Source organism: Clinocottus analis, unplaced genomic scaffold (assembly GCF_023055335.1).
Source record: "Clinocottus analis isolate CAN_PGR_092001 unplaced genomic scaffold, fCliAna1.0.p SCAF_68, whole genome shotgun sequence".
In the NCBI taxonomy this organism is placed as follows: Eukaryota; Metazoa; Chordata; class Actinopteri; order Perciformes; family Cottidae; genus Clinocottus; species Clinocottus analis.
The window spans coordinates 77,661-97,660 of record NW_027176227.1 but is presented as its reverse complement, the minus strand read 5'-3'; the positions used below and the strand labels follow the sequence as shown (position 1 = coordinate 97,660).

The 20,000-nt window shown below is 48.8% G+C and overlaps 4 protein-coding genes across 9 annotated transcripts in view; 3 read left to right on the top strand and 1 right to left on the bottom strand.

The window, feature by feature from the left end:
- LOC137804885 (RING finger protein 207-like) overlaps positions 1-7,005 on the bottom strand; it is a 30,405-nt gene extending 23,400 nt beyond the window's left edge. Inside the window, exons 1-5 of the mRNA XM_068604336.1 lie at positions 6,815-7,005; positions 2,035-2,167; positions 1,310-1,454; positions 969-1,050; positions 313-388 (exon numbers count right to left, since the gene is read on the bottom strand). Coding sequence (XP_068460437.1) covers positions 313-388; positions 969-1,050; positions 1,310-1,454; positions 2,035-2,167; positions 6,815-7,005 — 627 coding nt within the window. The remainder of the gene's footprint in view (positions 1-312; positions 389-968; positions 1,051-1,309; positions 1,455-2,034; positions 2,168-6,814) is intronic.
- On the top strand, positions 3,003-4,752 carry zpr1 (ZPR1 zinc finger). Its single transcript, XM_068604344.1, has one exon. The coding sequence runs from the start codon at positions 3,165-3,167 to the stop codon at positions 4,539-4,541; it is 1,377 nt and encodes a 458-aa protein (XP_068460445.1). The 5' UTR covers positions 3,003-3,164; the 3' UTR covers positions 4,542-4,752.
- Positions 7,006-8,706: 1,701 nt separating the features above from the next.
- LOC137804887 (large ribosomal subunit protein eL22-like) lies at positions 8,707-11,498 on the top strand. The gene is made up of 4 exons (XM_068604340.1): positions 8,707-8,778; positions 9,184-9,294; positions 10,011-10,135; positions 11,318-11,498. The coding sequence occupies exons 1-4, from the start codon at positions 8,767-8,769 to the stop codon at positions 11,460-11,462; spliced, it is 393 nt and encodes a 130-aa protein (XP_068460441.1). The 5' UTR covers positions 8,707-8,766; the 3' UTR covers positions 11,463-11,498.
- Positions 11,499-12,303: 805 nt separating this feature from the next.
- The window catches only part of chd5 (chromodomain helicase DNA binding protein 5), a 42,373-nt gene continuing 34,676 nt past the window's right edge, over positions 12,304-20,000 (top strand). For all 6 annotated transcript variants that reach the window (XM_068604333.1, XM_068604331.1, XM_068604332.1 and 3 more), the window contains exon 1: positions 12,304-12,966. In XM_068604333.1, the coding sequence (XP_068460434.1) occupies positions 12,900-12,966 (67 nt within the window). In that variant the 5' untranslated portion in view covers positions 12,304-12,899. The remainder of the gene's footprint in view (positions 12,967-20,000) is intronic.

Below are 20,000 nucleotides of genomic sequence, written 5' to 3'. Positions count from 1 at the left end.
GAGCGTTCCTCATGGAGCCTTCATCATAACTTCAACACGAGCGTTCCTCATGGAGCCTTCATCATAACTTCAACACGAGCGTTGTCAAGGCTTTTATGACTGAAGAGCACCCAAAGTGTCTCCTGCCCACACATGAGCATCTCCAGCCGTAAGGAACCAACAGGAGCCCCGAACAGATGCTATTGGACCCGGATGGAGTCAGCGATACCGCTCATGTGTATGTTTGTGTGTTCAAACTGGATTGTAAGGAGCTCACACGTGCACCTGCAGCACATGTCACGGCGCCAAACGGATGATCAGAGTGATCCTCACCAGCACGGCCTGGTCCAGCATGTCACAGCCCTGCATGTAGGCCGTGTCTATGTCCATGCAGTGGGTCCGGCTCTCCCTGTGGAAACACACACACACACACACACACACACACACAAACGCAGAGGTAAACGCGGAGAAGAGAAAGACTTCACCGCTACGACCTGGGTTCTTCACAGCTTCTGAGGCTTCAGGCTCCACTAAGCTCTGAAGAAGTTTCCATCAATCAAAGATCTGCACAAATATGAGCCACATGGATTTTTTTTTTAAATAATTTAAAATAAAATGACCCTTTATGCTGAAGACTAGTTTCACGGTCAGTTCACACTTTGCTAAGTCCCGCCCCTCAAACAGAGACTCAAAGTCAGATCGAGCTCCTTCCATCCCTCAATTCAGACGTCACGTTGTTCCTGAAGCTGGAAAAGAGGAACCGAGAGGAAACTTCTGGGAACTCTTTATCGCTCGTTTCAGTTGACTGAAGATCTTATCGCCAGACTGAGCCTCATCTCTTCCTCCAGCTGAGTTTCATGGCGCTCATCATCCGGTGAGCGCTCGCAGTTTTCTGGTGAAGACGGCGAAGGGTTGGTGAGGAATGGGGGATGTAATAAAATCAGGAGGGTGAGAGAAGAGAAGAACTTCATGGACTTGGGTTGACTCACACTTGCATGTCTCTGAAGCACTTGATGCACAGCATGGACTTGTTCTGTGTGGAGAACAGGATGTAGGGCTCCTCGTGCAGCGCTGTGGAGACAAACACAGCGTTTAACCTCCGTCCACTGGAGCGCAGGAGGTGAAGTATTCTGGGTGCAGAAATAGAAATACCAGAGGTTGAGAAAGCGAGCACAAGCTGGCTGATAAAGGTCCGGTTAACAAGGTGCCTTTTGCACCGCGATGGTCATTTACACACAGAAGAGTCTCCTCGTGGCTTCACACGCTTCTTCAGCGCTGTGACGCAGCCCTGAGGCTGAGCTCTGGACTGAATATTACAGGCGGCACTCACAGCACTTCCTGTGTTTGGCTCTGGAGCGTTTGGCCAGGGACACGATCTCATGGTGGGAAAACATTCTGGCCTTGTGGGTCGACTCCCTGCAGGCGCTGCAGAGCGGCTGGCTGCAGGTGTTGCAGTAGTACATCCCTCCTGCGTCCTGTAAGGGGAAGGAAAACAATACAAATATCATTTCAGTGGGGCAATGAAAGTGTATTTTTTATTTCTGATGCCTGTGTTCAGTATCCGTTAAGTTGCAATGATGTAAGGGACCTTCACTTGGAAACCAAGCGCACCGAACCCCCTCCCTCATTTCTAAAACCGTGGCATACAGCAAGTACGGAAGCTGGTGAACATTTTAATACCCAGCATGCCCAAACCAGCCAATGTTTTGCCATAAAATAAGTAACTTTTCCATGTTTGAACCGAACAACAGTTTTCTGACTCAAACTCCTTCTTTGTTTTATTGAGATTTCTTCTGCAGATTCTGATTCTTTAAACTTTCCCAAAAGGTGTCTTATTGGTATTACTGAGCAATACTGTTTTAAAAACTATGGACTCTCAAACACTCATGCTGGATGTTCATAGTTACGATCAAAATATCTGCTAAAAGTGATGTTTTTGCAGATACATTTTTTTACCAAGACTTTGCTCTTGGGGTTCCTACGACGACTCAAGCACAGGGAGAAGTCCAGAGGACTCAACGGGTTCATCAATGTGATTATTGACGTTATTCTTACCTTTTTGTCACTTTGCTGGTCACAGTTGGCACACTGCACTGTCTCCTCAGCGTCCGCGTTGTTGTCCACCAGGAACCTGAGCAGCCGGTCTTCAGGCGGCAGCGAGCTGTTCCCCTTTAAGACGGACGAGTATCTGTGAAGACCAACATTCACGCAGCATGAGAACATCACAACGCATCACCAGACACGTTATTCTAGTGTATGGATGCCAGGAATAACCAACACAGCTTGATCTGATGAAAATAAACAAGAAGAGCAGTGATTAGTTCATGTGACGACACCTTGAATAAAGAAAGCACTTTAGTGGCTTTAAATGACACGTACTGATAGCACTTTGTAGTTACGCTGTCTGGAAGAAATGATACTTTCTTTATTCCTGTTGTTCTGAGTTTGTATACGGTTAAATGCACTTATTGTGAGTCACTTTAGATAAAAGTGTCAGCTAAGTGAAATGTGCACTTTTTTTCCTTTTCAGTCCACATCCCTTTGAACGAAAACTTAAATAAAACAAAAATAACAAAAAGTGAACACACACACACACACACACACACACACACACACACACACACACACACACACACACACACACACACACACACACACACAAGGCCACAATATATATTATTATTATTTGAGAAAAAATAATCCGAGAGCATCTAATACAGCATCCCTTCCACAAATACATCTCACATCTAAAAATGTTCCCAGAAATAACTTTTCTGGGAACATTGTATGCTGCATTAAATGTATGCTGCATTATTTATTTTAAATGTAAGTAAAGTTAGAATTCACAATTCAAATATGTACATAATTACACAAAGAACCGCCGACTGGATATTTTAGTTGAAGTTACAGTTCACACCTGTTTGATCAGCACTGAATCATTACCCCGCAGTACCGCAGAACACCTGGCGGGGGCAGCAGTGAGCTTACACACGCCTCCACCTTAGAAGAAGAGAATGCGGAAGTAGCCGGACAGCACGGTGCGCACTCTCCTCCGTGTGTTTTGAGGCTCGACGGTGTGTCATCGAGCTAGAAAGTTCCAGCAAAGTTACTCCTGAAGGAGAAACGCCAACGCGCAAATCAAGCAGCTTGTCCGCCTGAGAAGGAAACGGTATCCGACGTGAGAAATGTCTGTTATTACGGAGGAGAACGTGCGAGGGGAGAACCTCTTCCAGGATATTAACGCCGAAAACGACGACTGGGAGCCCACCGAGATCGAGAGTATGTGTATGAACTGCCACCGCAACGGTACGACACGTTTACTTCTCACCAAAATACCCTTCTTCAAAGAAGTCATCGTCAGCTCTTTCAACTGCGACGAGTGCAACTGGTCCAACACCGAGATCCAGTCCGCGGGTCGCATACAGGACCAGGGCGTCTGCTACACGCTCAGAGTCCGAACGAAGGACGACTTGAACCGGGAGGTCGTGAAGGCAGACAGCGCGACCACCAGGATCCCCGAGCTGGATTTCGAGATCCCTCCCTTCACCCAGAAAGGCGTCCTTTCCACCATCGAGGGCCTGCTGGACCGGGCGGCCGCGGGGCTGGAGCAGGAGCAGCCGGCGCGGCGGGAAGCCGACCCCGAGGTGGCCGAGAAGATCGAGGGCTTCATCCGGAAGCTGAGGAGGCTGAAGGAGGTCGAGGAGGAGTTCACGCTGGTGATCGAGGATCCGTCCGGCAACAGCTTCGTGGAGAACCCCGCGGCCCCTCAGCGGGACGAGGCTCTCGTCGTGTCCCACTTCAAGAGGACCCTCCAGCAGGACTCGCGGCTGGGCCTGAGGGCGGACGACGATGACGACGATGTGGACGAGGAGCCGGCCCCCAGCGACCTGGACACCATGAGGGGCGAGGTCCTGGCCTTCGCCACCAACTGCCCCGAGTGCTGCGCGCCGGCCTCCACCAACATGAAGCTCGTCCAGATCCCCCACTTCAAGGAGGTCATCATCATGGCCACCAACTGCGATCGCTGCGGCCATCGGACCAACGAGGTGAAATCGGGCGGCGCCACAGAGGCCCTGGGCACCAAGATCACCCTGAGGATCACCGACGTGTCCGACATGTCGCGGGACGTGCTCAAGTCGGAGACGTGCAACGTCGCCATCCCGGAGCTGGAGTTTGAGCTGGGCATGGGGGCCGTGTGCGGGAAGTTCACCACGCTGGAGGGGCTGCTGGCGGACGTCAAGGACCTGATCGTCTCCAAGAACCCCTTCATCTGCGGCGACAGCGGCGTCTCCGATCGGGTGGCGAAGCTGCGGGCGTTCGGGGAGAAGATCGACAGGATCGTCGCCGGAGAAATGCAGGTCCACGTGGTCCTGGACGATCCGGCGGGGAACAGCTACATGCAGAACGTGTACGCCCCGGATCCCGACCCCGAGCTCACCACTGAGAGGTACGCCCGCTCGTTTGAGCAGAACGAAGACCTCGGCCTGAACGACATGAAGACCGAGGGATACCAAGAGAACCAAGAGAACCAAGAGACCGCCGGCGGCAGCAAAGAGGACTGAAGGAGTGAGCCGCCGCATGATGTCCAGTCAAACAGCCTCTGACTCCACCGCTGCATATTCTCTTCTGTTTTTCATTCCTTAAGTTGGACGCAGGGCAAACGGTGGTTTCCGTCAGAAAGGGAATCGACAAAATATATTGTAGAGTGAAATGAAATGAGTCACTTGTAAAAGACGTAGTCGTTGCTGTAATAAAGATGCAACCTTTATCTCACTGTTTGGTGCATTTCTTGTGACATTCCAGAAGATGGCGTTCTGTTTTCTCTCATTTAAAGTGTGTGTTCTTTTCCTCTCAGAACATGATGAATACCTGCTTTCATACCTCTAAATAAAGCTCACGAGACGGTCCAGCTCGGATCTTTGAATCTGCAGATATTCAAAGACAGACGTTCACGTTTCATCTGCAGAATCAATCTGAAGAGTTTTCATATTTTACATAATTTACTCTATCTTTATTAATAGTGATTAATGAACTAATTGTTTATTAAACAACATTTTAACCCTCCCGTTACCTTCAAATTTACTAAAGATTTTTTACCCTTTGGGGTCAATTCAAACCCAGAAATTTAAACCTCCAGAAAATGATTATAATGTAAATTGTTTCTCAAGTTTAGGGAACTTTGTTGACAACCTAAAATATCCCTTAAAATTAAAACAACAATTGACCTAAAATTGGAAAGAGATTCATTTTGGGTGTTTTAGTCCTGATTTAAAAACAGTGAATGACGTCACAGCGGATGCAGAGGTCAGTTTCTTGTTTGAATCGACGACATCTGCGGCGGCCTGTTTTGATATTACCCACAATGCCGTTTGCCTCATTCTGAGTCACAGGCCCGCTGTGCGTGTTTTATCCGCTTTTCATAGCAACGGGGATCTATTGTGTTCCACAAATAGCAGAGAGGAGGATTCCTAGATTACGAGCTTCTTGACGGAGCAGCTGTCTGCAGGCCGGTGGGAATAGTCGCCGCGGGCAACGAGCCCCTGAGCCCGGCCAGCAGGGCGCCGGCTCGGTGCCCGCGGGGTTATTTCCATAGAGAACCAGAGACGGCCTCTGTTTGTTTTTCATCAGCGCCTCGTGCAAAGAAGAAAAGCTGTTCCTACTTTGATTGTTCAGCTGACTGGAACACGTGGTCGACCTCAACACAGGTTCATATCAAATAGCTAACGGCAGCTAAATGAGGCCTCGGGCCCAGCCTCAGTTTGTCGAGGCAGTTTCATCATTCCGGTTTGATTCTCAACCGCTTGGCTCGCGACGCGGCGGCGGCGTGAGGAGTTCAGACGCGAAGCCCCAGAGGAGGATGTGACGCTGCAGAGTCGGGGGCGGCTCATCAGGAGGGATTTAGATTTGAATCAGTGTGACAAACATCCGTTGTTGTACCTTCACAAACGCTGCGATGTTGGTGCAGTGTGTGTGCTGGCGGTGGGGGTGTGATTGTCCCGCTGTCGCGCATAAACGATTGGGGCGGAAAACCTCCATCAATCAGTGAAACTGTGTGTAGCATCATGCAGCGATGATGAAACTCACCACCGGTTGATTCTCTGCATCCACACACGCACGCACACACACACACACACGCACACACACGCACGCACGAGAGGAATCCAAAAATCTGGGTCAAGTTGTACAGGAGAAAGGACTCGACAGAGGAGCGTCTCCAAACGTCCCGGTGCTTTGGCGACGGGAAGGAGAACACGGCCTGAAGGTGACTGGTGACCACGAGTGGTTCCTTAATAGGGATGAAATGGATCGGTGTCATGTGACGGCTCTTGATTGCCCTAAGCTGCTGGCCCGGTGCCAAATACCAGAGTGCTTTTGTTTGCTGTGTGACTGGTCTGAGAGGAACTTGCTCTCTGGGGCATCGGGTGCAAAGACTAAACCAGAGCATGACCCGCGCAGCTGCTCCGGCCACTCGGCCCGCTCTCCCCCGACACGGGCCTCGAACCCAACACGGAGACACCTAATCTCTGAAACCAACGGGATCCTCCTCAAATCTCCTGCACCGACCGAACCAACCCACTAGGCCACTTATGTGGAACGAATCCTCTTTGAGCGACGCGGTCCCAAAGACAACGGGGCCTGTGGGAACGTTTGAATGTTTGACTCCTCCAGAGGATTCAAGGAGAAATATTGTTCATTAACAGCTTCATCCCCTTGATATCACCTTCTCATGACTCAGCATCACCTCAGTGTGTTTGGGTCATGGCTTCATACCACAGGAGTGGTATCCAGGTAGCCCCCCCTCCCCACCTCCCACACACACAGTGCTATCTCTTACCCGCAGAGGGGGCAGCTGAGGCGGCTGTCGCTGGTCCGGCCTCGCAGGCAGCGGGCACAGAAGATGTGGTAGCAGTCCAGCAGACAGGGGGACTGGTACTGCTCGTGGCACAGGTGACACACCAGCGGGTGCACGTTGGTGCAATCCACATTACACAGGTTGTCCAAGTTGGTGAAGATTTCTCCAGCCATCTGCATGAAAAGAGGGAATCATGAAACATGCTGCATGTGTAATGGTTCAAGTATTCCACTAGTTATTAAAGAGGCAGAAGCAACTTTGTTATGCAACACTTTGTTTGAATGAATCAGATGCTAATAATTGGAGTAAACAAGTATTTTTTCTTCTTCATTCTGTCTCTTACCTTGTCAGGTGTGTGATGAGTGACGTCCCCCCAAAACTGTCAAATAAATACCAACAGCAGCACCGGCAGTACACGAGCAGCCAAGCTGCAGACCGGCAGCGTGCTGCTGTCAGACACTCTCAGCCTCTCTCCCTTCAGCGCTATCAGCTGCCCCACAGCAGGAATGACAGCGATGCAGAGAGGCTTCAGAGGGCCGCTGGGCTCCGGCCCCGGGCAGCTGGCAGCACCTCGACCGGCCCCCACCTGCAGAGCGCTGAAGGGACATTTCATATTGCTGCCACGCACAGATTACAAACACTGTTGTCCTGATATAGAGTCTCGCTCGTGTTGTTGCGTCTTGGACTCATAAGCAGTGGCATCCCCAGGTTAAAACATACGGGATATTTTGTAATTAGCCCCGAATATTAATTTTCCCAAAAAAGAAAATATATATATATTTTCTAATTTTCTTTTTTTTAAGATCACATCCTTAAACTACGGTTATCTCATGTTCATGCTTCGATAAAACAGTGTTTTTGGGAAGGTTTTTGTAACAATTATAACTATATATTTTTTAAAAGTCACTACTTTGGCTTCGGCACACAAGTGGTTAACACCTCCAGATCGCACGTGACGTCATTCACCCAAAACAGCGGCGTCTCCCCCCCCAAAGGTGGTCAGGAATCAAAGAGGTAATGGGAATAGAAAGTTTTCATTCCTGCAAACTTGTCACCTTTCGGCGAAATTTGCCGTTTTGAAATCAAAATATGCCATCACGTGATCCGAAGAGTTGTTTTTGTTTTTGTTTTGAAGGGGGGGGGGGGGGGGGGGGGGGGCACACGGCCGGGCAGCGTTTCTGAGATCGGAGTGAGACACGAAGAAAAGTGGATGTCGTTACGTTAACGTTAACGTTATTTACGTTTATCGAACGTCATGACGTTTATCGTTAGCTAACGTCATGACGTCAGCGTTAGAGGGGCGCAGTACAGCTTCCACTGTCAGTGAGGAACGGTTTAATACAAGTCTAATATTATTTACTTTTTTTTACTAATTGTTATAAGATACAAATAAGATAATCCTTTATTCGTCCTGCAATGGGGAAATTACAGGATCGCAGAGGCATTGCACGCAAGAGACACATATAGTAAATCAAAATCCAGCAATATAAATAAACAGTAAAACAGTAATAAAAAATGTAAAGAAGGATAAATTTACAGTAGTTACATTAGATTAAAATATGATCATTATTTAAAACTTTACTTCTTGATGATTGTGATTAAATAGTTTTTTAATTTGAGCATGACTTATAAACATACGTAAGTGGAAGGAGTTTCCAACAAATGATTAGAATTGTATTCAAGCAATACTTTAAGCTCCTGTAACAAATATGTATAACAAATGTGTATTAACAACAAAAACATACCAAAAAGAGCATTTATAACAGCACATTATTGCCCGGAATAACCCAGTGCTGTAACAGGCAGCAGCCAACTCGGGATCCACGTTTACGTAATCGATCCCAGATAACAAATCGATGCGATCGACTTTGCGGCCCGCTGTTATAGCGCATGCGCAGTAGGCGCCCCTTCCTTTTCTGCTGCACGCGTCAGCCATGGCCCCGATAGTGAGTAGCAAGGAGACAAAACGAGCGAATAAACTGTATGCAGACGACGCGTTTAAGCTCTCCACCTGCGCTCGTGGACGTGTGTTAGATCAGCGGTCACCTGTGCGGAGGGGTCGCGCGCGTTTGAGGCTCTTTTAGCGCGTTGTTTACCGAGGAGGCGAAAGCCACGTTGGGCTAACGTTGAGCCCAGAGCTAACGGTGGCTAAGCTAGCAGAGAAATAAGCACGAGTAAAGTTTCATTTGAATGCTTTTACCTTGAGTCATGTCACGTGCTGCCTTTCCTTTAGGAAGTACGATGGCTCAGTGATATCCTGTAATCAGTATGATATATATTGTAGTATTGTGTGTGTATTTGTGTGTACACTGTATACATGGTTATGCTGAGCCTCTCGGTTTCTGTGCTAGAAGAAGCAGGTGGTCCGGAAACAAGGTGGGAAGAGGAAGAAGCAGATCCTGAAGTTCACCCTGGACTGCACTCACCCTGTGGAGGATGGCATCATGGATGCCGCCAACTTTGTGAGTAGAGCCGTTCACAGACACACAACAGACACGCAACAGACAACGCATAACGTTGCTGTCAGTGGGATCAATAACGAGCTTTAACAGCATTATAGATGTATACATGTACAAATACACGTAATTTGACACTTCACAGAAAGACAAATATACCAAAAACAAGTACAACACAGTATTACTAATATGTATAAATGAACATTAAAACACAGCACTGACTGATTAAACACCTGGAAAAGTCATAGCATTTAAAATTATTTACAGGCATGGAGAAGTCCTTTCAAAAAATCATTTAAAAGTCCTGTAAATGTGTTATATTCATGTGTTCATGATGTTTATTCACGCTGAGTTATAAATAATGAATCTGCTTTTAAAAGAAAGAGGCTCAACATATCAGCAGCATACATACATCTATATAAATGTTTATTCTTTTAATCAAACTATTGCCTCTCATTCATTTGAGTCATTTAAGGTTTACTGTATGCTTTGAATCCTCATTGTTAGTTTAAATACTACATTTTATCACTGTGTACTGCTTACACAGCATGTCTGGTCATGGACACCAGCAGGTCAACATGTGTGAACCCCGTCATTGGATGTGATCGGTTTGCAGCAAAGAACGAACGCAGAGTATCCAGCGAGTCTTTAATGGAGAACTGAACAAGGTGTTGCTCTCTCAGCGTTGTGTGAGACTCACCTGTGTCCCTCTGCACCAACAGGAGCAGTTCCTGCAGGAGCGCATCAAGGTCAACGGCAAAGCCGGAAGCCTCGGCGGCGGTGTTGTGTCCATCGAAAGGAGCAAGAGCAAGATCGCAGTGAACTCTGAAGTTCCCTTCTCCAAGAGGTAAAAACCAACGACACGATGCTGCGTTCATCCGTCCTGTAATATCCAGCCAGAGATTAATGACAAGGAACAGGCGTGTTCAGTGAGACGTTCGCAGAGCGTTGAGGATTTAGACGTCCCACCATCTCGTCCCAACAAATACAACTTTTTATTATTTAGCGTTATCATATTGTAGAGTAACTTCTCCTGCTGTGTCCTGGGCGCTCAGCTCTCCATCGTCAGAACAATAGTAGAAGATGACACCTGGTCTTTAACACAGATGTTGGACTCTTGGCGTAAAACGCTCTGTCCTCAGAACGTTGTTGATGTCTTTGTTGTTTCCCACAAAACCAGCTGGAAAAATATCAAGACCCAAAACTACAGCAGTTAATTTCACTATTTCTCTATTTAACATGCAGTTAGTTATTTTGGCATTATTTCATTATTTTTCTAATCAGATGTTGCTGACTAACGACCACAAAGTCCATTTTTGCTGCTGCATGTGCAGAAGAAGTGTTTTGGGTGTAAGATGTTACTGAGATGAACTTCAAATAAACTTAAACCCACACGCTACTAATAAATAAATACATATATATTTATCCATACATCCCAATTTAATGCAACTTTGAAAGTCTACACTGTTGGAAAAATATTCCAGGAGAAGTCTGTTCCACTGAAATCAACACAACAAAGTCTTTGTATAGAACTCTGCGTGAACATTTCTTTGCACTTTAGTATTTCTTTATGATTTTGGTATAAACTGAGGTGTAAAAGCTGCATGAAGACGTCAGCCTCCAGCTCAGACGGACCTCCGGCTCTTTAATGCAGCGCTGGACGCCGTTCAGCTGGAAAAGCAGCAGTGGAGACGTTTGTAACCTCTGCTCTGCATATATTTATGTTTATTCACGCATCTGCTTTCTTATCCTCAAGTTAACTTAAATATGTCCACGCTGCATCTCTACAATCAGTTAATAACTCAACACACTCAAACATAACGTATAATGACATCATGGTTTTATTGCTTTATAGCTAAATGCAAACTATTGCTGGCTTTTATCAGATTGTCAAGTTGTGTTGTATATTTAAAGACTGACACCTGGAGGCAGTTTTGATCTGATTGAAGGTGTTTTAGGACATTAATGTGATCTACTTTCTACAATAAAGGACTATCTCATATGATTGTTTCTCCCTCGTGTACTGCAGGTACTTGAAGTATCTCACCAAGAAGTACCTGAAGAAGAACAACCTCAGGGACTGGCTGCGGGTCGTGGCCAACACCAAGGAGAGCTACGAGCTGCGCTACTTCCAGATCAACCAGGACGAGGAGGAGGAAGAGGACGAAGATTGAACCTCACTACACTTTGAATAAACCTTTCAGACAAGACGTCGTGTTGGCTTTTCATTTTGCATCGAGCACGCCTCCGTGTTGAGAAGCAGATATATTCATCTCATTCACCAGACATGTTTACAACAGTGGAGCTCTTTTTTATTTCTTGTGCTGCAGCTTTTGATGAGATGTTTCCTCTTCGTCCTGTTTCCAGAAACCTGAGGCAGCAAAGGTAAACACCGACAGGTAAACACCGACAGGTGAATAGTTAGAGAGCGGGGAAGGTGGCACCAAGTAATGCCCCTGGTTATATGAACTGAATCTATAACGACGTGACGTCAGTCTGAAGCCTCCCTGCTGCTCGTGTCTGACGCGTGAAGAGAAGTTGAAGCTCGTGCACGCGCCCCGTGGGGCATGGCGTGTCACAGCGCGCGACAGTCAGGCTGCAGTTGCGTGTTTATGTTTGTGGTCCAATTTCTCACAAACCCAGAGACGGATTTGAGGCTGATTATTTCAGCTTTCAGGTGATTTACAAAAATAGGAATTCCACCGACATGTTTAGATAGTACACCTGTTTAGATAGTACACCTGTTTAAATAGTACACCTGTTTAGATAGTACACCTGTTTAAATAGTACACCTGTTTAAATAGTACACCTGTTTAGATAGTACACCTGTCCCTTAAGACACACTTTTGGTCCGCGTGCAGCTCTGCTTCATATGAGGGTTGTTGGTCCGCGTGCAGCTCTGCTTCATATGAGGGTTGTTGGTCCGCGTGCAGCTCTGCTTCATATGAGGGTTGTTGGTCCGCGTGCAGCTCTGCTTCATATGAGGGTTGTTGGTCCGCGTGCAGCTCTGCTTCATGTGAGGGTTGTTGGTCCACGTGCAGCTCTGCTTCATATGAGGGTTGTTGGTCCGCGTGCAGCTCTGCTTCATGTGAGGTTTGTGTGCAGCAGAAGTTTTGTCTCGTCGCGGGACTCGATCCTCGTCGTCTCGGCTCCCGCGTGCCTTTTCTTCCTTTTCCTCCTCGTGCACGCTACTAGTTAAAGTGTTAACTAAGAGAGCGTGACTAACTAGTTGTGGGTAAAATTATGGGATGCATCGTCATGGCAACAGACCAGACGTCACAATCTGGGCATGTGTGTTCCATTTTTGTCTTTCTTATTTTTCAGACTGGAAGACCTGGATAGAGATCAGTGGAAACATAATAAATGTTTTTTATTTTTATTTTATAATTATAATTTAGTTTTTTTGTACGTGGAGAGCAAGCCCCTACAGATTCACTGCAAAAAAATATATAATTAATATTTGTTTTATATTTTCTCACTGGGCGACGATACATTTCTTTTTTTCTCTTTTTGTGGGTGAAAGCGCGTCGGCTGCGGCGTCTGGAGGGTTAACTTCAGGAGTCTCAGCCTCTGAAAGAGGGTTTTTGGTGGGGGGGTGCTATGAGATAAAGATGCCGGGGTCGCTGAGCAATGAAGACGAGGGACGAGACGACATGGATTTTGAAGACGAGATGCCAGGTGAGGGAGGCGGGGTGTCCTTCACATTATGTCTGCGCCGCGACGCCTTGAATGCGGGAAAAGGGCTTGTCCTGCGTGCCCGAGCCCGCAGGGAGGCGGGGGGGGGGGGGGGGGGGGAGCAGAGTCATGCTATTATTGTGTTACTGTCTGTGTGCGTGTGTTTTAGCACGACCCGCTGTCTGGACGTGTGTTCTTCGGGCTCCGCTCTTCTGTCCCCGCGTCCCGTCTGGAGGGCACGAAACCTCCTGCGTGATTTCTGGAGGCTGTTTTTCGTGTGCGTGTCCAAGCAAACGTCTGTTTATTTTTTACCCTGGAGTCCAGTTCGGTTGGTCGGTGTGAGTCCGCGTTCGCTTTGACGGCACAAAACGCTCCTGACCACCGCGCGCTCGTTGTGTTGCTCGTGACGCGCCGCCGCTCTCGCGACCCAGCAGCTCAACTTCACTGTCTCGCGCACTGCGTGGCCGCAGAGGTGTGAAGCCACGTGTCCGTGCCACCGTAAACAGCCGGGCGCGTGTGTGTTTTGCCTCGTCCTCGAGCCTGACGCGCGCGCCCGGAGTGACCACGGTGAGGTCATCGACGTCCCTCCAGCCGCTGGGGTCGCGCACTAAAGCCCGACAATTACCCCCCCCCCCCCTTACACACACACACACACACACACACACACACACACACACACACACACACACACACACACACACACACACACACACCCATCTTTCATGGGAGGTTTCACCCTGCAAGACATTAGTTGTGCACTATTTCTTGTGTCTGCTCTCCAGTTGTGTGTTTGTGTTTCCACTCTTCAAAGCTGTGAAAACAGGAATGGAGGCTCACAGGAAGTTAAGAGTCTTTAATTCATGACCGTCCACAACAAGACACTTTCCGAAGTTGTGGTCCTCCTAGCTGCTGTGTGTTTGTCTTGTTGTGTGTCTGTGTGGCTGATGAGGGCAACGTGTCAGTGTGACTGTACGATGACTAATATATAGACTTTCCCTGGTTGAGCAGCAGCATTAGCACCAGAATTAGCAGCAGCATTAGCAGCAGCGTTAGCAGCAGCATTAGCAGCGTGGTCGTACTCAATGGGATGCGCAGGACCCGGCCTTATAAAAAAATTACCTTCATCTCGGGTGAACCACGGCCCTAAAGTCCAGGCGATGGCGTGCGATCCACGGAGCGGGGTAACTGGGCGCCGTCGCGTTGGCGGCATTCGTGCCGCCTCGCGTCTCTTTGCGGCTCGCTCTGTGGCCTCAGACGGTCCGGTGGTTCAATGCCCAGACTCAAGATGCTGCTCTTCCTTCCACCCTCACAAGAGCATGGAGAAGTTAGAACAATCGAGTACCAGGGGAAGTTGGGTTGCAGAGCGCCAGAGGGAAGTTGGGCTGTAGAGCATCAGAGAGAAGTTGGGCTGTAGAGCGCCAGAGAGAAGTTGGGCTGTAGAGCGCCAGAGGGAAGTTGGGCTGTAGAGCGCCAGAGAGAAGTTGGGCTGTAGAGCGCCAGAGAGAAGTTGGGCTGTAGAGCGCCAGAGGGAAGTTGGGCTGTAGAGCATCAGAGGGAAGTTGGGTTGTAGAGCATCAGAGAGAAGTTGGACTGTAGAGCATCAGAGGGAAGTTGGACTGTAGAGCGCCAGAGAGAAGTTGGGCTGTAGAGCGCCAGAGGGAAGTTGGGCTGTAGAGCATCAGAGGGAAGTTGGACTGTAGAGCATCAGAGGGAAGTTGGACTGTAGAGCATCAGAGGGAAGTTGGGTTGTAGAGCATCAGAGAGAAGTTGGACTGTAGAGCATCAGAGGGAAGTTGGGCTGTAGAGCGCCAGAGGGAAGTTGGGCTGTAGAGCGCCAGAGAGAAGTTGGGCTGTAGAGCGCCAGAGGGAAGTTGGGGCTGTAGAGCATCAGAGGGAAGTTGGGGCTGTAGAGCATCAGAGGGAAGTTGGGCTGTAGAGCATCAGAGGGAAGTTGGGCTGTAGAGCATCAGAGAGAAGTTGGGCTGTAGAGCATCAGAGGGAAGTTGGACTGTAGAGCGCCAGAGGGAAGTTGGGTTGTAGAGCATCAGAGAGAAGTTGGGGCTGTAGAGCGCCAGAGAGAAGTTGGGTTGTAGAGCATCAGAGGGAAGTTGGGCTGTAGAGCATCAGAGGGAAGTTGGGCTGTAGAGCATCAGAGGGAAGTTGGGTTGTAGAGCATCAGAGGGAAGTTGGGCTGTAGAGCGCCAGAGGGAAGTTGGGCTGTAGAGCATCAGAGGGAAGTTGAACTGTAGAGCATCAGAGGGAAGTTGGACTGTAGAGCATCAGAGGGAAGTTGGGCTGTAGAGCGCCAGAGAGAAGTTGGACTTGTAGAGCATCAGAGGGAAGTTGGGCTGTAGAGCGCCAGAGAGAAGTTGGACTTGTAGAGCATCAGAGGGAAGTTGGACTGTAGAGCATCAGAGAGAAGTTGGACTTGTAGAGCATCAGAGGGAAGTTGGGCGCCGCCAGCGTCTCATGGCGCCGCCGCTGTAGCGACACGCTCGGCCAGGGTACGCAACACAAAACTACACAACGGCAGAGTTCACTGAACATCCGTCGCTTCAGGAATAAAACGGCGCTCTGAACATGAAGGACATAAACCATGAAAAGGAATGAATAATTTTCATCAACATGGTTGCCATGGTGCATTTCTTTGCTCATTATTCATGTTTTTCTTTTTTCATGCCGGTCTGGAGCTGCTGTTGCTGAGCCTCCCTTAATGACAGCAGAGCGCTGCTCATCGACACACTATGATGATCCATTTCTAGAAACATGGCCGTTTCTTCCTCTCGTGCTTCTCCTATGATGAGGAAACACTGATGATGATGATGATGATGTGTCCCCAATAACCTGCAGCTGCTTGATATGAACACAGAGTATGAACACACAGCTGCAGCTGATGATGATGTCATCAGCAGAGAGAAGACTCACGATACAGGAAGACGGTTCACGACCTCCATCAGCAGGAGGGGAATCGATTCAGCGCAGTATCGCAATATTTTACACGGAAGCCGAGTATCGATATTTTATTTAATCAATCCTAAACGTTTTGAATAATACAATCAATTAATTTTTTTGTCTCCAAAGTTTCCCTTTGGGGACAATTTGATGTTGAAAAAAATGTAATAAATCGCATTACATTATGTATCGTGATGATATCGCATCGTGATAATATCGCATCGTGATTACAGTGTGATGATATTGTGATAATATCGAATCGTGATGATATTGTGATGATATCGTGATGATATCGTGATAATATCTCATCGTGATGATATCACATCGTGATGATATTGTGATGATATCGTGATAATATCTCATCGTGATGATATCACATCGTGATGATATTGTGATAATATCGTGATAATATCGCATCGTGAGGATATTGTGATGATATCGTCATAATATCTCATCGTGATGATATCACATCGTGATGATATTGTGATGATATCGTGATGATATCACATCGTGATGATATTGTGATGATATCGTGATGATATCACATCGTGATGATATTGTGATGATATCGTGATAATATCGCATCGTGATGATATTGTGATGATATCGTGATAATACCGCGATAATACCGCATCGTGATAATACCGCATCGTGATAATACCGCATCGTGATAATATCGCATCGTGATAATACCGCATCGTGATGATATCGCATCGTGATGATATCGCATCGTGATGATATCGCATCGTGATGATATCGCATCGTGATGATATCGCATCGTGATGATATCGCATCGTGATAATATCGCATCGTGATGATATCGCATCGTGGGACCTCTGGTGACTCCCAGCCCGAATCAGCAGGCGTCAGAGAGACAGACTTGGAGGGAGGGGGCACGGGGTCACATTTATCTGTCCCTCGGCGTCGAGATGCAATTAAAACGAGGATGAGGAGGAGAAAGAGGAGGGCGGCGGCCTCGAACCCGTCGAAGCTTCTCCCGTCGCCGCTTTGCTTTGTTGTGGCGCTCGCTGTCCTGGTTCCTTTGTCTGGCTCGCGGCGCTCACGCTGTCACAGATTGTTCCTTTGAGTTTTCTGTTTTAATTGTTTTGTTCTTCCCTTAAATTGAAAGATTACCGTGGGCTTTTGTGTGCCTACAAATGTGATCCCCAATTGGAAAAAGGGTCTATTTTTGGATCCCTCGCTGTGAAAGTTGACACCATTTCTTCTTCTTGCTGCTGCGCGTGCACAAAGCGCATGGAAGATGCTTTTTAATGTGTATTTGCAGATGAGCGGTGCAGCGTTCCAGCTCTACATGGCAACATCAGCAGCGTGTGTTGTGTATGACGATATGTTTAATGGTACTATTCACTCCTTATCCTCCCATCACTTTGACGATTGCTCTTTCTAATAATAATAATAATATTCCACGGACGTCTTTGTCTGAAGACGTTTGAGGCCTAAACTATAAGCGCTTGATCAATGAAGAGAGGACGTGCTGTGTCTCTCTCTCTTTCCTTTCGCTCCTTCTCTCTCTCCTTCTTCGCTCTCTCCTCCTCAGCGAGCATTGCTTCATCAACATAACGTGAACGTTTCCACGCGGGCCAACAGAGAAAAGAGCTAACGTGCTCTCCAATGAACTCTGGCGTCGTCCCCTGGGCAGCTGCTCGTGACTCTGCCCGCGGTGTGCCGGTCCGGTGTGTCGGGTTGGTCCGGTGTGTCGGTCCGGTGTGTCGGGTTGGTCCGGTGTGTCGGTCCGGTGTGCCGGTCCGGTGTGTCGGGTTGGTCCGGTGTGTCGGTCCGGTGTGTCGGTCCGGTGTGTCGGGTTGGTCCGGTGTGTCGGGTTGGTCCGGTGTGCCGGTCCGGTGTGTCGGGTTGGTCCGGTGTGTCGGTCCGGTGTGTCGGGTTGGTCCGGTGTGTCGGTCCGGTGTGCCGGTCCGGTGTGTCGGGTTGGTCCGGTGTGTCGGTCCGGTGTGTCGGTCCGGTGTGTCGGTCCGGTGTGTCGGGTTGGTCCGGTGTGTCGGGTTGGTCCGGTGTGCCGGTCCGGTGTGTCGGGTTGGTCCGGTGTGCCGGTCCGGTGTGTCGGGTTGGTCCGGTGTGTCGGTCCGGTGTGCCGGTCCGGTGTGTCGGGTTGGTCCGGTGTGTCGGTCCGGTGTGTCGGTCCGGTGTGTCGGGTTGGTCCGGTGTGTCGGGTTGGTCCGGTGTGTCGGGTTGGTCCGGTGTGTCGGGTTGGTCCGGTGTGTCGGGTTGGTCCGGTGTGTCGGGTTGGTCCGGTGTGCCGGTCCGGTGTGCCGGTCCGGTGGCCGTCCGCCCTTCAGACGGCGTCTCTTTGGCCGAGCGTTTGCTCCTCTTTCTAACATCCTGGTGCCGGACCTCCCTGTGCTCATGACTGACAACCTCCCCCCCTCCCTCTCCCCCTCTCCCCCCCTCGTTCCCCCTCCCCCCCTCCCTCTCCCCCTTCCCTCTCCCCGCCCCTCGCACCCTCTCCCCCCCCCCTCCCCCTCGTACCCCCCTCTTCTCCCCGTCTCCCCCCTCCTCTTCCAACGCCTGGCTCGGCCTGGTCCGCTCACCAGCAGAGAGATGATCGTTCCCCTGGTGGCGGTTCCTTTGGGGATGGCAGCTTTACTGGAGGAAGGTTACAGATTACAGATGGAGGCAGGTTACAGATTACAGATGGAGGCAGATTACAGATTACAGATGGAGGCAGATTACAGATGGAGGGAGGTTACAGATTACAGATGGAGGGAGGTTACAGATTAAAGATGGAGGCAGGTTACAGATTACAGATGGAGGCAGATTACAGATTACAGATGGAGGCAGGTTACAGATTACAGATGGAGGCAGGTTACAGATTACAGATGGAGGCAGGTTACAGATTACAGATGGAGGCAGATTACAGATGGAGGCAGGTTACAGATTACAGATGGAGGCAGATTACAGATGGAGGGAGGTTACAGATTACAGATGGAGGCAGGTTACAGATTACAGATGGAGGCAGGTTACAGATTACAGATGGAGGCAGGTTACAGATTACAGATGGAGGCAGGTTACAGATTACAGATGGAGGCAGGTTACAGATTACAAGGCAGCGCAGGTTTAAAGACAGGCGTTCTCTTTTCTTTGCTCATCTTTTCAATCGATGACGTCGCTTCTGCCTGTAAATGAGATACTGAGACTATTCCTGTGTTTGTTCAATATTTACGTCCGATTTCTTTTGGTTATTTGGTCATAAACATAAGTTTGAGGGCAAATTGAAAAAACAAAAAACTTAATTACGGCACTGAATGAAAACTGTAACTGAGATAATCGCAGGTCATGTGATGGGCGACGTGCAGGGTGTGAGATCCAGTCTGGACGGCACCGGAGCCCACGACCTCCTCGAGAGCAGAGGTTTCTATCTACAGATGATGTCACTGGTTATCTCACACAGCTTGCTAATGGCCAGCAGTTTGCAGTATTCAAAGTGTTTGTGGGCGGCTGAAGCTCAGGAGGATGTGTGGTCGTCTCGTTACCACAAGGTTGTGGGTTCCATCCCCTCCCTCAGTTCACCCTGAGCAACACACTTAACCCCTCGCTGCTCACAGGACGGGTCAAAGAGCCCAAGAGGATCGATAAAGGATCATTTCTTCTTAAACTGACAAATCTGTATTTTGCATTTATTGCCCATCTTCCGTCTTCTCGTCTGTTTCTGGACCTGAATAAACGCTTTTTGTTAACTTTGGTGAGGAACCTGCTTTAAAACCGGACTTTGTCTCATTACGTTGATGCTTTCAGCAGAAGCAACTTTCGCGTTTGCTCTTCACACGTAAACAGCAACAGGGAGACGTTCAGGTGAAGTTTCCAGCTCAAGGGCACAACAACACGACCAACGAGTCCGGGGCTGGAACCTCCAACCTCTGACTGAAAGACGGCCGCGCTGACCACTGAGCTCAGTCTCCTCCTCTTGGACACGACGACGAGAAGAAGCCGAGCCACAGCGTCTTGAAGGTGTGCAGGTCAGCAAGCGAGAGGCGTCGAGTTCTGTGTGTGTGTGTGTGTGTGTGTGTGTGTGTGTGTGTGTGTGTGTGTGTGTGTGTGTGTGTGTGTGT